This window comes from Xiphias gladius, chromosome 24 (assembly GCF_016859285.1).
Source record: "Xiphias gladius isolate SHS-SW01 ecotype Sanya breed wild chromosome 24, ASM1685928v1, whole genome shotgun sequence".
Lineage (NCBI taxonomy): Eukaryota > Metazoa > Chordata > Actinopteri > Istiophoriformes > Xiphiidae > Xiphias > Xiphias gladius.
In genome coordinates, this window is record NC_053423.1 from 21,040,191 (window position 1) to 21,058,521 (window position 18,331).

The window sequence follows — 18,331 nt, forward strand, 5'->3', positions numbered from 1 at the left end:
TGATCAGGATCTATAGCAGCACTTACTTTGTGAAAAGCATAAAAAAACATTTAGACAAAATGCCAACACCTTAGAGAGATCAGTTTTTTTATTTATCAACTCATACACACTTTTAACTTCCCTCGGTTAATTCGATAAAACCTAATATTCTCTACATGCCCCTTTGGAGTGGGACAGTTAATGGTGAGACTTGCATGATAGCATCAGGAGCAATTGATCCCAGAATACTTCAGGTAACAACCGCGGGGTGGGAAACGATCGGTCTCAGACAAAGCCGAAGGTGGGACCGATAAAAAAGATGGGAAAAGTCTTAAGACTGAAACATGCCTGTTGCCACCTCTGATCATAAGGCATCCAGACGAAGAGAATAATAAAGCGAGAGTTATGAGCAGCTCCAGAAGCAGCCTCAGTTCAAAAGTTGACAGATGTTGTTTCTGTCGTCTCGAGTAGCTCAAATCAACGTTCGAAAAATCACAACTCTCCCATCACGCCAGCAGGGAGCTGATATCACAAGCCTGTTCTCTATCTTCGAAACTGTTATTTTCAAATACACTGACCGGCTGACAGTAGACACCAGGAATGCTGTTGATGACCTCTGGCCTCCAGTGGGTCTCCTCCCTGACTACAGAAATCTGCTCTTACTTTCCCACATCGCACCATAAGCAGCATGCAAAGAGACACCTTCCCTATGGAAGCTAAGCATACGAGAAGCAGCCATCTTGTAAGGACACAGCATATTCACATGCACTGCATGAGTAACTTATGTGAGGAAACAAAGGCAGACAGTGACGAAAAGCAGCTCATTGCAGTAATATCGTTTAGGTATTAATTAGCTCTTGATCATCATGTTAGGTTTACATAAATAATCCTGTGATCTGAACATTATCACGTTCTTGATATAAATTGGTGGTGTTATCACTGACGATTTGAGATCAAACTTATCTCTTAGGCAAGACATAATTACCTCATAATGCAGGATTAAAAAAAAATAATAAAAAATGGTGGTCATAACTACTATTAGCATGTGCAGGTCTACCTAGTTTATCCTGCTGCCTTTTGTGCTGTGGTCTTCCTGGAAATCTCTCTCTCTCTTTAAGCAACAAGGCTGACTTCACGAGTTAACCAAGTGGGACAGACCACGATCATCCCAACGGTCAAGACACATTTAAGACTCTACGATTTTAAAAAACTACATTTGCTATTTAGCACAAAGGATTTAGGATTGAAGACATCAGTATAATCAAATCGTTATCTATAAGTCTTAAAAATATACATATAAGCAAAATTTGTAGTCTCTAGATAAAGACCGAAGTTGTGATTACAAGATAAAGAAAAAAATATCTCAGTAACCACAGCTGCTCTCGGCTTCTGTACAAATTGAACACACAGATTTCACGTATTAACCTCCCCCTTCATAAAATCAATCGCAGTAACAGTAAAGCATGGCTTATAAAACTACAGTACAGTGATTAATATGGCATATTCCAAATTCAACAGCGTCAAACAATGTGCTCAGTTGATCTCTGTTGGTTCAAATGTACAGCTTTACCATCCAAGTCGTAATGTGAACAGTGCTTACACATTTTCCTGACCCCCACACGCACACACACACGCACACACACACACACACACACACACACACACACACACACACACACACACACACGCGCGCAGAGCAGTCCTCCGTGTTACATTGTGGATATGACGCGAAACACTGGAGAAGGGCAGAGCCAGGCTCAGTAAAGTCTCAGCAGGGAGGGAGGAGCTGCTGTCAGTACTGAAAAGAGATGACAGAGTTCACTTTGTAGACGTGGTACGAGGGATTCCAGAAGACTCTAGTGAAGTAGTTTGTGTAGGGCGAGTAGTTCATCTTTATCTCGTGGCAGAACCTGCCATGCTTGGAGAAGGAGTATATCTGTCCTTTGTCGTAAACAACCTGAACGGGACAAGAGGGTACGAAACATTAATGAGAAACACGCTACCTTTCATACAATCGTTTTTATAGACTCATCTCATTAGCACTCAACACTCTCCAAGAGCGAGGCCTCTGTAGCTTTTGCAAAGCGGTGTGTCAGAATGCTCTGGCTTTTATTTAACAAGTGATTACCTTTATGTGATAATAAGACAACAGCGCTTGTATGTCTATTCAGTATCTGCTTTAAGTGTGTGCGGAGGATGTGTGATAGCTACCATGGTAGTAATTCTATGTACTGAGGAAGGAGAATAACAATACAACAATTTGAAAAAAATTGCAATCTATTTTTGGTGAGTGCTCTGTTTTTATGCTGATGGACTGCATGGGCCTCACATTAGCAATATTCTCCGATCTCTTGAATGTTCAAAATTTATTTTGATAAATAGAATTTCATGTCAACATAGTTTAATTCAATTTAAAACAAATTGTGTTTTTTTTTTTAGTTCCTGAGATTATTTTCAATAGGAGGATGCTGGGACATTCACCCTTCAAAACATACTAAATAGGAAACATGTGAAAATGTTTTAAGTTGTCAGTTTTTGTTATATAGTTGGCATCGCCATCAGGAAGGCAGCTTGTCGTACGAGAATAAATAAACTCACATGTCCATTGGAGATGTCGAGTAGGTCTTTGATCCTACAGCCCTTATTAAGACTAAGCTCGTTGCAAATCGACTCCTCAATGATCACGTAGTTTGTCTTTTGAGACGTCAGAATCTTATAGATGGCCTCTGCAGATCTCAATGCATAAACCTGATAAGTCTACAAGGGGAGGAAAAAAAGAAATGAATGTTCAAAGTCCCATATATTCTCATAAACTCATCCACAAAAAGGAAAAATTCAGACCAATCTGTTAGACCAAGTCTACTGAAAGCCTCACTGTAACATTAACCATGTATCTGTTACTATAATACCTACTATAATCCGGAGGAATATCATCAAACATTAACATCAATAATTAACGCAATCTGTTTAAAAATGTATAACTCGAGGACCTGTGCTACTGTGCCGTCTTTTAAACTGGCCACTTGGTAAACTGTACCAAGTTGTGTTTTCAATCTTTTCTAAGACAACGTGCTAGCTGTTTTCCTTCCAAATAATGGAATGGATTCGTCTTTTTGATTTGAATCTCATTCGCAGTACAACTTCCACCAGTTTCTCAGCTGTGCCAGTCACTCACATCCTCACTCCTCCTCAGCAAACCGATGTCCGAGTAAAGCGGCAAACTGCTCACAGCCGAAGCGGAACACAACTTCACTGTCCCTAACAGCTGAGGGCTTCCTGCAAACACGGCTGCCACCGGAGCCTGTGACCTGGAAGAAGAGAAGACATTTGATGCCACGATAAAGACTTAACTAATATCGTGAGAAATTAGCGACATTTTTAACACAAGACTAATACAGAATCTACAAAAAAGTACAACAGACAGAGGAAGAAGGTGCATCTTACAAAATTTCTTAAGAATTTGATGTCTCACCTGATCCACCTGATCAGCTCCACTGTATCTGGGTCGTAGAACTCCTGCAGATCAGACAACTCCGCTAAGACACGAGGGCAGTACTGCAAGACAGAAGAGAGCAGTACACAGGAGATATAACTTGACTTGTTCAGCTTCAGAGCACTGAAAGATAAAGAGCTGAAAATCTCACCTCTCGCCATAAACTGAAAGCAATGATGGTAGGAACTGCTGTGCTCAGGATCAGAGACTGCAGATTTAAAAAAAAAACAATAAACAGATTTAAGATAGAGCCTGGATGGTTCAGCATTTGTAACAAGTGATAGGGATTAGATTCATCTGCAAATGTATGTTACAATAATATTATTATTATTATTATTATTACACAATTTAGCAAGTTAGCTATTAATGCTATTTAAAACACCCTTTTTGTATACGTATGGCCCTGTTCATACCTGGCATAAACATGCGTCTTGGGTGATCCGATCACAAGTGGGCAGCTCTAGGTACGGGTGTGAATGCACTCAAGAGGCACTGAGGACACGTGTGAGATCCGATCGCTCAGGCCACCTTCGGAGGTGGTCTGAGCCACATATGGTCACACTCCTATCACAGTGTGTACCCAAATGTCTCCTTGGCCAAGTTAAAGGACCGTCTACCAAACTGACATCCTCTGCAGAACCAGATGTACATAATCTTTCGTAAACAAATACAAGTTGTACAAATCGTGTAAGCTGGCGTTGTCCACGACATCTGAAGTTTTCAAAAAGCCGATAGAGATATATTACAAGTGTGCCATACATCTTGGCCAATTTGTTTTGCCTGGAGAACACCAAGGAGTAGACCCAGTCTGTATTGGTCTGATTTCTTCTTCTTCTTTTACTTTTTGCCAGACTAGGCACAGGAAGTGCATTGCTGCCTCCCGCTGGTTAAAAAAATACGTGTTTGTACATCAATTCCAATTGTGATCGGAGGTGAGATCCGATCACAAGTGGTCACTCGAGAGACGCATTTTAATGTCAGCTGTGAACTGACGTACTTAGAGCTGTCCACTTGTGATTGGATCCCCCAAGACGCATGTTTATACTGGGTATGAATGGGGTCTGTGTGTAAGTAATGCACATTTTTTTTTATAGCTGAAAGAACACGTTTACTTTAAAAAGTGAGTGTCAGAGGCCACTCACCAGCACTACAGGGTGAATGGACTTCAGTTTTAGCCACTTAAACACAGTCATCCAGAGGTCTGGAGAACACACACCGAATGCTGTAAACATGCAGACGTATGGCGTCCATAAATACTTCATCCTGAGTGAAGAAAGAACACAGTCAATGTCTAGATATGCCATAACCAAAGAGGAAATTAACAATGCTTCATTTATTATAGTAACAAATATGTAACTATATGTAACAAATCCAAATTCTAAAAGCACATTTTTACGCTGGCGAGCGTACCCTTCAAACAGCAGAGACAGGCCTCCAAAAAGCAAAGTGTGAAAAACATGATAGATGACCTCCGGCTGCTCTCCTATTCGTCCATCTTCAAGGCGGATGTTGGTTTTCATCGGCTGACCACTGAAAAGAAGTGTAAATGATTTCAGCGTCACGACACCAAGACGACAGCCAAAGGCACAACCTTGATGAGTGTTCAATGAATGTTGTCTGTCAAAGATTATTTTGGAAGGACACAAGCACAAGCCTCTAACCGGAGTCTTCTGTAAATGGTCTGCGCGGTCGACAGCAGGCAGACAGTGAGCACCAGGAAGTAAAAGGGGAGGACTGAGGCCTGTGTTAGTCGCAGAAACAAGTCCTGCCCAGGTCTCTGGAAACTCTCTTGGCACATGAGGAAGTTGGTGACAAAGTCACTGACACAGAAGAATAGAAAATCTCGCTATTAGATTACATTACACGGACTAAAAATAGGATACTGAATAACATGGATACTGTTCAAAGGATAATACACAATGCCACATTCTATTTAAGCCAAATTCCAGCCTGCACTGTAACAGGAAAATCTGGATAAAAGTGCCGTGACTCACGTTGTTGTGTTGAGCCCAATTTTTACCTCAAGCAACTTCAATATGAAGTCGCCCTCACTTGCAGGTATAAGTTTCTGTAAATTGAAAACACTGGTTATAATCCAATAATTTAATAGCTACCACTGAATGATCCTAACTTCTTCTCAAAGTGGACCAAGGGACTCTGCCAAAGTGTGTTGTTGCAGCTTTACCTTGACCAAATAACTGAAGGTGATCCCTGTGCTAAAGACCAGGTGGAAATGTAGGAAGAGCTTCATCACTCTGGCCACAAGAGGACCCTTCTTCATCTTTTGCTGGGATAGAAATACAGTCAACGGCAATTTTTAATTAGATACAGAGAAAAGTAGAAAATCCTCACATTCGAAAGGCTGTAACCAAAGACAGAGTTACAACAAATGCCTGTAAAATGTTATTTGACTGGACTCTGTCGTGCGGGAGCAGCTAACTCTACCTGGAAGTTCTTCACGAGCACTGAGCCGATCAGGAGGCTGAGCAGCGGCGAGCTGAGCAGGGTCGGGTTCTGAAACTGGAACAGGTAGGCCAGGAACAAGGAGCTGAGGTACACTTTCTGGATGTCAGCCATCTGTGCATATCAGAGACGAAGGGATGATGGAGAAAATGGGAGACGGCAAGAGAGAGGAGAAACAGAGAACACAATGATGTGCGCAATGCAGAATCAAAAAACACTGCACAAACAAGTATTTTTACCAGTTCAATTTTTGGGAATACGCATCCGTTCTTGAAAAAATGTTAACTAAAAAAAATAATAAATAACATTTTTGCTCTTTTTAAAAATCTTAAATTTGTAAACAATAGGTTCAAATTTGCATGTTTAATTCATGTTTAGGTGTTAAAGACCCATGAATCAAAAATTCTCAGTCCATAAAATCTGTGGCTCTTAACCAGATCATCAAGCCCAAAGAGTTTGCAGCTTTTCCAATTATAAAGAAAAAAAATCTCTGACAACTGAGTTCACTCATTAGTTCTGTGGTAAAAGGAATAGTTCAACCTTTTGGGAAATCTGAGCTGCTATATTAGTTAAGTAGAGGGACAACTACCACATGTTCACAGTGACTTATGGTTGAAAATTGTTACAGTAAAGAACTATATTTAAAAAATCAACGTGGCTGAATGTGATTCAACAGTCCCGATAAGCTGTGGTCCTTTATTTTGCCAGGACTGAGTTACCTTACGCGATGGCACCAGGTCAAAGGAGTCAAGCAGGAAAAGACAGAGGCCTTGGATGAAGAGCACGTAGTGGGCATGTTCCCAGACCAGGAGGAAGGTGAAAGTGGTGGCACTCATGGTAAGATAACAAAACATCTACGGAGAAATACAGTTTATCAGTGCGTATAGATGCAGAGGTCCATCTAACTTTGACTCCGTGGTGTATTATTTCAAAAATAACTATCATGAGAGGCTCACCTCGGTAGCAGAGCTGATATTGTTACTGAGGAATCCAGTCAAAGCTGCCACCTGACAAGAGAAGTAAGGCAGGGCCCAGTTGTCCCGCAGAGGAATAGCAAGGTCCACTTTGGTTGTGTCTGGTCTGTGGGAGGACCAAAGTAGAGATATAAAGTGAACAAGTCACAGTAAAGCAGAAAGAAAAGGAGTGAACTTGAGATTCAAGACAGGAAGGTATGATTATACTGACATTTTTATTTGTCGAGAAAAAAGGCCTAAGTGTCCCATTTTTCAACTCTGTGACTTGGCCTTGCCGATACACTTTGACGGGAACGGAGAAACAAGATGAGGCACATAGAGAAGCCTCACACTAAAATATGACAAACATCTCACCTGTTGATCACATACCAGGCCACAGCCAACATGCCAGCCACCCAGGTGCCGCTCATCACCCAGCTACACACAAAGAGGGCGGTGATGTAGACCGCCTGGAGGCCGAAAACCGCTCCGACATAGAAGTAGATCGGCTCCACAAAATCCTGAAGGCACAGGGACAGAAACATCCGTTTTATCACAGCTGAGGGCAGTGTTCTACGAGCAAAAACATCAGAAACAACGCCGTTTGCTTTTAGTAGCCATGTACGAACAATGACAATGCCAGAAATCCACTGTCAAATAGCAGAGTGCTAAATTGCGGTGGTGTCCTAACTGACATACCTAAAATAAGACGTAGCATCTGGCAAAGTAACTGACAAGCCTGTGTTGTTGTGCACACGTTTATTGATGGGCCCAGAAGCGTGATTTTTTCATGTTGTTTTTGTCAAATATGATTGGATATTGTAATCCACTGACTTCTCTCCAATTTTTCTGGCACAATGCTTTGAATGGTTTATTGCCTTACGTATGAATTTTCCATTACATAATACAATCTGATACAAAAATGGCCAAAACGGACAATGCCCTCACTGTACTTTACTAACCTTAATTCAGAAGTTGATTTACAGAGCAAAATAACTGACCTGGCTCCCTGTGACTCTGTACACGAAGCTTGTAATGAGCTCTGGATACAGCCACAGAAGCTCCACTGCATTGATGGTTTGACCTGAAACGGTCCTGTTATCTATCATCAGCTCGTAAAACCCTGGGCAACAACAAAAAAAAAAAAATACATAAGAACAGAGCTGATTAGAGTAGAAGAGGGTTACAGTCATATCACTTTAATCCAAGTTGGTGTCTGTTTTGTTTTCTTTCTTTAATGGGAAGCACAAGGGATACATGTACCTCTTTCAAAGGATGGTGCCGCCAGCATGTGCTTATAGTAGTAATAATAGAGCCCACTGCCTGCTTGGAAGGTGATTTCCCGTTCCAGCTCCTGAGATGCATTGAAGGGAATTTTAGAACTGATGGCAGCGAAATGTGGGCATGTAATGGAAGCACAACAAAGCCACCCACCTGTCTAGTTGAAAACCAATACTTCCTGTCATGATACGCAGAGAGATACACAGCGTAAAGCATGCCGCAGGCTACTGCTGTCAGACATCCGAAAAACACCCTCACCAGGCTCTGCAGAAAACCCGCTGCGGAGAAGAAATGTGACAGCGAACATCACATATCACATCAATGCTTGTAGATTATAACGGTAAGTGTTTTGCACTTTAATTAAAACCAAAATCCGCCCTCAGATAGTTTTACACTGCAACTATCCCTGAGTTTACTGAGTCGGTGGAGAGACTAGTCTCTGTCCCTTTTTAAGATGGATTCTGTACTACTGCTGCAAATTGTTGAAAAATAGCACCAATCTTTGGTTTTGTGAAACCGATGCAAAAAACTGACACTGAGCAATAATGGTTTAAACTGCTCATACATGGCTGGACTCTATGGGTAACAAAGATACCACTGTAAACCTAAAAGGACCGTCTTCTGATGTTGATATATAGGCTTAGATATGGAAGTAGCGCATCCCAAATTGTCTATTTGTGCACCACAATGGATCCCGAAACTGAAAGTCAAACTAGAGTCGGCCTTTTTTGGCTGTATTTCCAGTCACTTCAGAAATCTGATTTATTAATTTACTTAGCCTAGTTGTGTATCACGATAAACAGTATGGAAGCAGAACAGAGATATTCCCTACACTAAAAAAAAAAAAAAGGTCCTATCAGCCTGTTGTTACCTTCTCCAGGTTTGACCATGTTCTGCAGGAGTAAAACAAAAATGAGCCTAAAACACATCACAATAAGCTGTAAAAGAATTTAAGGTGCATTAAATTGGGGTTTTCCTTTACTGCCTTATCTGTATCGCCTGTTATTACTGAACCTTTCCATCAGCACTTACCCACAGGTACCCGCATGTTTGGGCTGAACTCAGGACACAGATGCATGGCTTTTATGCACAAATGCACATATTTCTCTACACAGGAGTCTTGGCATTGATTTCCGTGGCCGATTTGACAGTTGTGTCGAGTGACAGAGCTCTACAGTCACGCATTAAAAGTCGGAGTAACAGTGGACCGACATTGATGTTGCTTTATAAAAGTTGCCATTTGGAAGCGACGGCGTAAGTATATTGGAAATAAACTTACAAGTAGAAGAACCGTCGGATCTTTTGGCAGATGTTCCTTGGCTGTTTGCTTCCTCCTGTTTACGGTGACCCTCATCTGCTGCAACTTCACCTTCATCTCTCTGCTGCAAGTTATCCGCTGCTCCGCCGCCGGACACACTCGCCTCATCCTCCGCGCTCACCGGCTCATTCATATCTGCTCAGGTGTTACAACAGACAGTCTGGCTGTGACAGTACGGATACAGACATCTCACTGTAAACCAGGCTTTACATTTCTCTGGCAAAGTTATCTGAACTTACTGGGTGTCCCTGCACATGTAGCTAAATGTTGTTCGGTTAGCAAACTGCTAAGTTAGCTCAACTTACGTTCAGTCTGCAGTCCCGGTTCAATTTGGCGAACCTCTTCTTCTGTATCTCCCCCCAAAGCCTCTGTTTTCCGACATCTTAACGCAGTCATGACGAAATAAAATCAACCTCAGAGGAGTAGTCTGATGCGTTGAGGCGGCACCATGCTAGCTACCGAGCGGTTTCGCTAACCCCAGATCCCAGTCGACACTTGGCTTTGCGGTACACCTGGCAGGTGGCAGGTGACCGGCCGGGCTTCAAGCCTCACCTCTCCAGTTGCACTTTTCTTGCACGAAGTTGCGGACTACGGTTAGCGCAGTTGCAGCGTTGAGTGGGATGTTGACTGTGCCGTGGGAAGGAACTTAGCACTGCTGCTGGGCTGCGAAAGCGGGACATGGCGGAAGTTGCCGATGGGCGCAGAAAGCAGCGAAGAAGAGCGAAGGCCAAACTTTAATTCGGATTCTTGTGATTGAAGAGGGAATGAATGCACAGAAAAAAAATGAATCGACGATTTTGAATGTCAATGATTCTGCGGTTTCAGCTTCTCAATTTTATATAATTTAGAGGTGAAACAACTAATCATTTGTTCAGTTGGCAGAAAAAACAAAACAAAACAAAACCCGCAACTACTGATAATCGAATAGTCGTGTTTTCTAGCAAAATAACGGACTATTTGAGCGCCTAATTTATAACAGTAAATTGAACATTTAGGTTTCACCTAGATGACCCTGGGAAAGTTGTGGTCGCCTCTTTTCACAATTTTTGGGGGGGGTTTTTTTTAAGACTAAACTATTTGTTGACTAATCAAAAAAAAAAAAAAAAATCAGCTTAATTAATAATGAAAATAATTGTTAGTTGCAGTCCTAGTATTTAGTAGGTATCACATCTGAACAAGACAACTAACTTTCCCCGTAACTGCAATTTAAAACAAAGAAGTGTACAACCGATGGCAGGTTCTGTCAATGCCAGAGTTGGATGGGGGCACCCAGACCGCCCTGCTGGTACCACAAACAGGTCCAAAGTAAACCTAGAATTTCTATTAAACGTGACTTACATTAAAAAAAAAAAGTTAATTTAGTTTTATAAAATACCCTACAGTATATCAAATTAATGGCTGAAGCGGACTGTTGCTGCACACATTGTCAAGCCCTCTGAGACAAATGTGTGATTATGGGTGTAAAAACAACCGATTTGCCTCATATACAATCCTCCTGGGATGAAAATGACAGACACGGATGAAGAATATTTGTGGTGTTGTGGCGAGTAAGCTGAAATAGAGAGGGACTCATCTGATATGAATTTTTAGAAGTGAAAGCAGTTTAATCAAACACAACAGATTTTCACTGCTGCATGCTGAGTGTCTACTTAATATGAAAGCAGAAATGTAACTTACGTCAATGAGTGTTAAATTATTCTCTTAAAAAATTAAAACCAGAGGAAACAGCTGATGCAAACAACAGGCACAAATAGTAAAATAACGTAAAAGGCTTGTGCATAAAATCTGTCAGGAACCTGCAAAACTTGGTCCCAAACCTAAAAATTGGAGTAAAAATACTATCACCTTAAATTAACATGTATGGATATAAAACACACAGTAACTTTACATGAACACTAACTGGGATTTTTAGGAGGTGTCTCTCCGTGGGTTTTAGAACCTTTTGGGAAGTTCTTCAAACTTGGAGCCACTAAGTGATTTGAACTTCACCGTCCAGAAGCTGAAAGGTGACAATAAAGAGACATTCCTTCACACTGTTACAGCTTCCTGATTCCTCTGCTTATTCTTCTTCTGATGATTCCTCCGAACCCTCTGATTCTTCCTTTGTGAGCTCTTCAGCAATCAGTGTTTCTGCTTTGGAGAATAAGAGTACTGTTACTTTTAATTTTGAGATTGTTATAGCAGTAATCACTTTGTTATATATTCAGTACCTGTTTTGGTTTTGTTCAGGCTTCCTGTTGCCCCAGCGTCTTCACCATCACACCTCTCAAGTATTATTCTCAGGATTTTGGTCACTTGTGGGTGTTTGGCTGCTTTGACTGAGGGTTCATTATCTGAGCTGTTGCTAGACAACCCTGAAAAAATATTAATAAAACAAAGATGTAATCCAAATGGATTAGAAAATTCTCCAAAACACAAAAAATTATTTTCCCTAGGAAAGGTTTTGCTGGGCAACTTAACCTCTAATACTATAATGTAGTCTCTCACTGTTGCTGTAATGATCTGCATGTTAATTCGTGTAACCTTTACCAGAGTCTTTACCTGACACAAGCGTCTTTCTTGGCTTTTTGGGAGTTGTGCCCCTCTTTTTAGGAGCTGACGCCTTTGTTTTGGTTTTTGTCTGTTTGTCTGTGTGGTTCCTTTTCACAAGGTTAATCAAGGGCTCATCATCTGAGCTTTCCTCAGACAGTCCTGTCAAAAAACAACACAGCAACAAGGATTTAGAAATGTTTCCTTCTAATGTATTGGTGGCAAAATCGCACAATGTTTTGTTCATGTCATGATTACTGCTAGAGTACCTTGTTTCCTTTTCGATGCACCACCTTGCGGTACAGTTGTCTTCTTTGCGTTTTTCTTAAGTGGTTTCTTTTTATTGGCAATGAGGTTCACCAAGGGCTCATCATCATTCTCATCCGAGCTGCTGTCTGAGGATGAAGATCCAAGAGTTTGGTAGTTGAACTACTTGAAATTAAACAAAATACAATTCATTCCCTCTGGTCAGTGTAATGAAAGTGCTACCTACCTTTTAGTGATGTGTCTGTAAGTTTTGTTCTTGTCTTCTTGTTCTTTGCCGAACTCTTTTGCTCTTTGGCAGCCTTTGTCCTCTTCCTCTTTATTGTTGCCAGTGGTTCGTCATCTGAGCTGTCACTGGAAGACTCTGCATATTTAATTTAGAACAAACAAAAACTATTTATTTTTGGTACAAGTGCTTCAAAGAAAGGCATTTAGATGAGTTCAGATTTCCACATTTCACACCCACCCTTTTTCCGTGCCGCACTCCTTTTGGATTTCATAACTGGGGTTGCTTTTCTAGAGGGCACGACAGATGCCTCTCTCTGATGTTTGGATTTAAGTTTCTTGGCAATTTCAGTCAGAGGCTCATCATCCAAACTATCATCATCAACCGGTGATTCTGTGTAATCACATGAAATCAAGTGTAAGTATCTGCTACAGAGAAAAGCAGCTCTCGCTGCAGGTCCGTAGAGAGAAAATGATCTTACCTTTTTTCTTTGTATCAACAGATTTCGGAGGCACTGAGAGAGGCTTCTTTGCAGCTTTGGATGACACTTTGGCGATCTTAATCAGAGGCTCATTGTCAGAGCTGTCATCTGTGTTCAAATATGCAATAGTTACATATAGCAAGAATCTAGCTGGTAAAAAAATGAATGTGATTAGTGTGGGTTTTTTTGCTGCTGCAACAGCTCTTTAATAAATGAAAAGATGGGGCTTAGATATGACGTTTAAAAATGGATTTCACAGCCACCACAAGCAAAACTGGAAAAACTGTCACACGGTGATCTCAGCCCAGCTTCTGTAGTTTTTCAGTGGGCTTGGCTTTTTGCCCCCTTCTCGAGCGACATAATTAGGCTGCGGCTGTAACAAGCGTTCCGTCCGACTACATCATTAGTAACCTAGGTCCATTTCAGCCAAACGCCTACACGGGTTGTCTCGGGAATTCGCCTCATATCCCGAAACAAAATCCAAAAGCGAATTCTTTAATTACGTCGTGGTTATGACAGTTATTAGCCTCGCTAATATTAGCACGAAGAAAAAAAAACCACCCTCGAGTTGGCGCGGTGGCCGAGCAGCTCAACTTGAGGGGTAATCGTCGGCAGCAGGGTAACGTCGGTAACGTTAAACGAGTAGCCCCGGAGCCCCGTAACGCCAGTAACGTTAAGCAGTGTGTCATTCGGACCAAGGAGTGCGGCTAGCTAACGTTAGACTCCACGGAGGTAACGTTGACACCCAACGTCACGTTCGAATTGTGAAACGTTCGCTGGGGCGAATCGAATCAAATCGACTCAACCTCATCGAGGCTGATCAAGCGGGTCTCGTCGCGTGAGACAGCTGCGGTTATCAATAACGCTGCCGTAAGAGGGTCTCGCCTTAAGCCATTCGCTCAGCCAGAAACTGACCCAGAGACGGCCCTCCTCAGTCTTTACCCTTCTTCTCAGGTGCGTTGCACGTGCCTGGCACAGGAGCCGGAGGCTGATTTATTTATTTGTCTCGTTTGGTTATTTATTTATTTATTTTTGCTAGCTGACTTGGGATCTGGAAATGAAGCCAACCGATGCCGCCGAAGCAGCGGGGGCTATAAAAAAAAAAAAATAGGTGTCGCTTCCAGCTTGAAATTTCCACTGTGTGAAATGTCATTTACAAAATGACGGTTGAGGGGAAACGGCGGAGGCCAAGAGAACTTTCAGATAAGACCGCACATCCGCCGGGCAGGAAGGTAAAGCAAAACCGCCACGTGACTTTAAGGGCGCTGAAGAAGGTTCAGCTGACACAAGAGGGGGGGGGGGGGGGGTTGCACAAACGGTGTCTACATGGCTGTGTGGTCAGATGGAAAAAAAACCTCACCTGCCACCTCACCGCAAAGGTCAATCTCTGAAGTCTGCAAAACAACATCTGGATAAGTCGGGAGTCATTTTTGGAAAAAAACAGAAAAAAAAAAAAAAAAAGGATTGAGGATGAAATTGAGCTCTTTGGCCACAATCACCAAAGGTGTGTTTGGAGGGGGGGAAAAAAAAAAAAAAAAAAGGAGCAGCATTTGATGAAAAGAACACCCTGTCGGCTGTTAAGTATGGGCCTGGAAATGTTCTGCTTAGGAACTGGAAACACTGCACAGAGAGACGGAAGAATGGATCCCACTCAAGTACCAGCAAATTCTAGATGTAAATGTCCTGCAGTCAGTCAAGAAAGTGAAACTGAAAAGAGGCTGGCTTCTGCGACAGGACAATGATCCAAAGCAGACCTCAAAATCCACCATGAACTACTTCAAGAAACGCCACCTGAAGAGCTCTGAGCGGCCCTCACAGCCCCCCCGAGCTTAACATCACTGAAGATCCGTGGGTAGATCGTAAGGGTTGTGTCTGCGCAACACAGCCTAAACATATCTCAGAACTTGAAGGGATCTGCAGGAAGAGTGTGTGAAGGTTTTCTCAATCATGAATACAAAGTCTTTCAGCCGGCTACAAAATGTGTTTGCAAGCTGTGATCTCTGCCAAAGGGAGGGTTACTAAGTGCTGACTAAGTGGGGTTCCCAAATGTTTGAACATGCCAGTTATTGTTTTGATTTTTTAATTCTTTTAAGTTCATGAAATAAAAACTGTGCATTAACATTTGAAGAAAAAGGCTCATTTTGCCACTGGGGTTGCACTGACTTCTTTTCACTTCAAAAATCAACAAAAGATTTAATTTTCCCAGGGGTGTCCAAACTTTTGCGTACAACTGTATCTTCTCCCGAGAACAGAAACTGTCCGTTGACGTTTCGGGTCAATGAAGAGAAAAATATCTTACCCTTTGTATCAACAGGTTTTTTTGGAGGCACTGAGAGAGGCTTCTTTGCAGCTTTGGATGACACTTTGGCGATCTTAATCAGAGGCTCATTGTCAGAGCTGTCATCTGTGTTCAAATCTGAAAAAGGTAAATAGAGCAAACAATTGAGCTATTCACTCCAGACACATATCAACCGATAACCTATGTAATACAGGTAATCACATATAGTAATTTAATCACCTGCATTCTTGTTATTTTTGCCATTAGATCTGGATGACGTGTTTTCTTTTTCCTCTGGTTTCCTAGCAGGTGAAAAGTTTGTTTTCATCTTTATCAGCGGCTCATCCGCTGAGGAGCCATCAGAAGCTACAACAGGAGAAGATATACACATACAAATTTAGCACCCTTTGCTTTCAATGGCCACGATATGCCAAGTTGAAAATATTTTACTTAAAATTGGGTTAACGGTTTCTCCTCACTGTGTGGCCTCGTCAGGAGCTTAGAGAGTTGTATAAAGTCGTCAGACGTGGAACTGCCCTTCCCTGATCAGTTAGAGATACAATGGGATAAATACGAGTAAATGCCACATCCCAAGTTTGGTTTGGTAAAATGGTCATAAACAGTCATCAATAAATTTGGACACAGTAAACTACATTTTTCTTCTAGTCTACATTTACTGATTTTATTTTTATTTTACTGTAGGTATTTTCTGGTACTCGGGGCAAACTCGATCTTGCCAACAGTTGACTTAGAAATGTTATACTAATGTACAGATAACTACTCTTTAACAAATCATGGGAGACTGAAAACTAGGCACGTCCACAATCAAAGAAATTCACAGCCAAAGGATTTGTTTGACTAATCAGTGTTTATTTCATTTAAAAATATGTAAAAAAAATGTTCCCTGGTGTTATGGTTCATCTACAAATGAATGCAGTTTGATGCAATGTGATTACTTGGAAAGCATATTTATGAATGTTAAAGATTGTTGATTAAAAGATTATTAATTTTTATGGCCATTTGCCTTTATCTGATGGTATGATCTGATAGGGGAAAATAGGGGTAAAGAGAAATTATGATGACAAGCTAGAAATGTTCCCTGTGGGAGTCAAACCAGTTATGTTTCTCAGTCACAGGAACCATCAAGGCATCCATATTTGTAAATACTATTGTGATGCCAGTAAAGACTACTAATTAATAGCTGATTTTCCAGTTGAAGACCTACTGCAAATACCATGAAAAGTTACTCTTCTAACAAGATCCAAAGTACTAATACTAGTATTATGACTGTTTAATACTGGTGTTGGAAGAAGCATTCAAATCCTTTACTTAAATAAAAGCTGTAATACCACACTGTAAAACTACTTACAAGTCCCACAGTCAAAATTATACATAAGTACAAGTACATAACTATTACCAGCAAAATGTACATAAAGCATTCACAGTAAAAGTGTTCATTAGATAGAATGGCACCTTTCAGAGTTATACCAAATGTCTTATGTTATTGGATTACTACTGCTACATTAACAAGTGAGCAGCAATTTAATGTTGTAGCTGGTCAAGGCAAGGCTAACATTGACTATTTTTATATACTGTGGATAGTTTAATATACAGTATATGTATCATATTTTAAAACCTGATCATACATTTTGTATGTAAAATAATCTGCAAAGTTTCAAGTAACTATAGAAGTCACACACATGTAGTGGAGTGAAAAGTACAATACTTCTTTCTGAAATGTAGTGAAGTATAAACTAGAACAAAATAGAAATACTTCAGTAAAAAAGTACCATAGTCAGTGCTGGTAGAAGTACTCAGATCAAGATACCACAATATAAAAAATACTCTGTTATCAGTAAAAAGTAAAGCAAAAGTCCTGCATTCAAAGTTCTGCTTGAGTAAAAGTACATAAGCATTACTGCCAAAATGTATCAAAAGCAAAAGAACTAATTTTTCAGAAGAAATTTTGGACCTCCGAGGTTTTGAGACATGACTTTTTAAATCTTATGCATACAAGATCACATTTAGTGCACACAAGTTATCATCTTGTACAACAAGATCAAAAACAGTTATTAGTTTTCAGAGCTTCAGGATCTCTCCAGTTAGTTATTGTACCCATTCCTCTCCTCTACAATATTTCCCCCTGGAATGTAATGGAGTAGAAGTATAAAGTAAGAGAAAATGGAAATACAGGTACAGTACTTAAGTACATTAGTTAAGCTACTTTCCGCCACAGTTTATTACTAATACTACAAGCATGTATTTAAAACTCACTTTGCGCTAGTGCTAACAACCGCTGCTGAAACTCGTATCCACCTTAAATGTCCATTTAATTTTATCAGTGTAAACACCCCCACCTTCACTGTTTTTTTTTAAATAGAAGCTAGCAGCAGTGAAATCGATCCTTTATCAACTTAGCTTTTAGCTACAACGCAGTCCACTAAAACGTCTACCTCCTCAGCTAAAATAAAAAATAGCGTTGATAATCTAACCACCTGGAGAGTCATGTACCACAGTGGTGGACAGGTCGGCTGTGCTGAAATCCATCTTGTTGATCAGTGTAAGTTAATTATGCTCTTCATCCAATTAGCGTCAAGTTCTTCTGCTGTTGTTAGCTCCTTCTTCTTCTTCTTCTTTTTGAGTTAATGTTAGCTAAGTTGGCAATTTGTTTTTAGGTGGGGGTTTTTTTTTTTTTTGTCAGCACCAAGTGTGCTGTTCCGTCAACGTACAGCTAAAGTCACTGTACCACAGATTGTCATTAGACAAGTTTAAAAACCAGTTTCTCCAGTCCTGGATGAAATGTAGTCCCCCGTTCACGTTTGGTTTGTTTTCTTCCGTTTCGTTTTTGGAGGTCGGCGCTAGGGCGATTGTTGATGACGCCTCAGACCGTCATTGGTTTACTGACTCCAGAAATTGCCTACCAACAAAACTGAAGAACAAAAAAACGTAGCAACTGATCTTAAACCTCAACTCAAACTAAACTCAGTTTAGTTAAATTCGGTCCAAAGCAGTCTAACCACTTTTAAATACTGTTGGTAGTCTAAACTAAATGTACTCTTTGTCGGC

At 40.9% G+C, this 18,331-nt stretch overlaps 2 protein-coding genes and 1 long non-coding RNA gene across 9 annotated transcripts; 1 reads left to right on the forward strand and 2 right to left on the reverse strand.

Moving 5' to 3' along the window:
- Positions 1–1,627: 1,627 nt before the first annotated feature.
- Positions 1,628–10,204, reverse strand: LOC120786782 (probable C-mannosyltransferase DPY19L4). Of its 3 annotated transcripts, none has more exons than XM_040122429.1 (19): positions 10,040–10,204; positions 9,449–9,622; positions 8,323–8,447; positions 8,152–8,242; positions 7,890–8,011; positions 7,264–7,409; positions 6,892–7,015; positions 6,655–6,789; positions 5,918–6,049; positions 5,658–5,759; positions 5,467–5,540; positions 5,134–5,292; positions 4,883–5,002; positions 4,615–4,735; positions 3,624–3,680; positions 3,452–3,534; positions 3,155–3,287; positions 2,578–2,736; positions 1,628–1,936 (listed from the first exon to the last, which is right to left on the reverse strand). In XM_040122429.1, exons 2-19 carry the CDS (start codon positions 9,618–9,620, stop codon positions 1,772–1,774), a joined length of 2,220 nt encoding a protein of 739 aa, XP_039978363.1. In that variant the 5' UTR covers positions 9,621–9,622; positions 10,040–10,204; the 3' UTR covers positions 1,628–1,771. The 3 variants fall into 3 exon arrangements, with proteins under 3 accessions (XP_039978363.1, XP_039978361.1, XP_039978362.1); XM_040122427.1 differs by having other exon boundaries at positions 9,793–10,204; XM_040122428.1 differs by having other exon boundaries at positions 9,449–9,651; positions 9,793–10,204.
- A 789-nt stretch (positions 10,205–10,993) lies between these two features.
- LOC120786811 (nucleolar protein dao-5-like) lies at positions 10,994–18,118 on the reverse strand. Of its 5 annotated transcripts, none has more exons than XM_040122492.1 (11): positions 17,761–18,118; positions 15,745–15,807; positions 15,506–15,631; positions 15,287–15,403; positions 12,988–13,095; positions 12,747–12,899; positions 12,510–12,644; positions 12,286–12,411; positions 12,029–12,178; positions 11,698–11,841; positions 10,994–11,617 (listed from the first exon to the last, which is right to left on the reverse strand). In XM_040122492.1, exons 1-11 carry the CDS (start codon positions 17,810–17,812, stop codon positions 11,547–11,549), a joined length of 1,245 nt encoding a protein of 414 aa, XP_039978426.1. In that variant the 5' UTR covers positions 17,813–18,118; the 3' UTR covers positions 10,994–11,546. The 5 variants fall into 5 exon arrangements, with proteins under 5 accessions (XP_039978426.1, XP_039978425.1, XP_039978427.1 ...); XM_040122491.1 differs by having other exon boundaries at positions 10,999–11,620; XM_040122494.1 differs by lacking the exon at positions 17,761–18,118 and adding an exon at positions 17,540–17,735 and having other exon boundaries at positions 11,063–11,620.
- LOC120786813 lies at positions 13,289–16,323 on the forward strand. The gene is made up of 3 exons (XR_005706763.1): positions 13,289–13,941; positions 15,302–15,412; positions 15,572–16,323. It is a non-coding gene; the product is annotated as an uncharacterized LOC120786813 (long non-coding RNA).
- Positions 18,119–18,331: the final 213 nt, after the last annotated feature.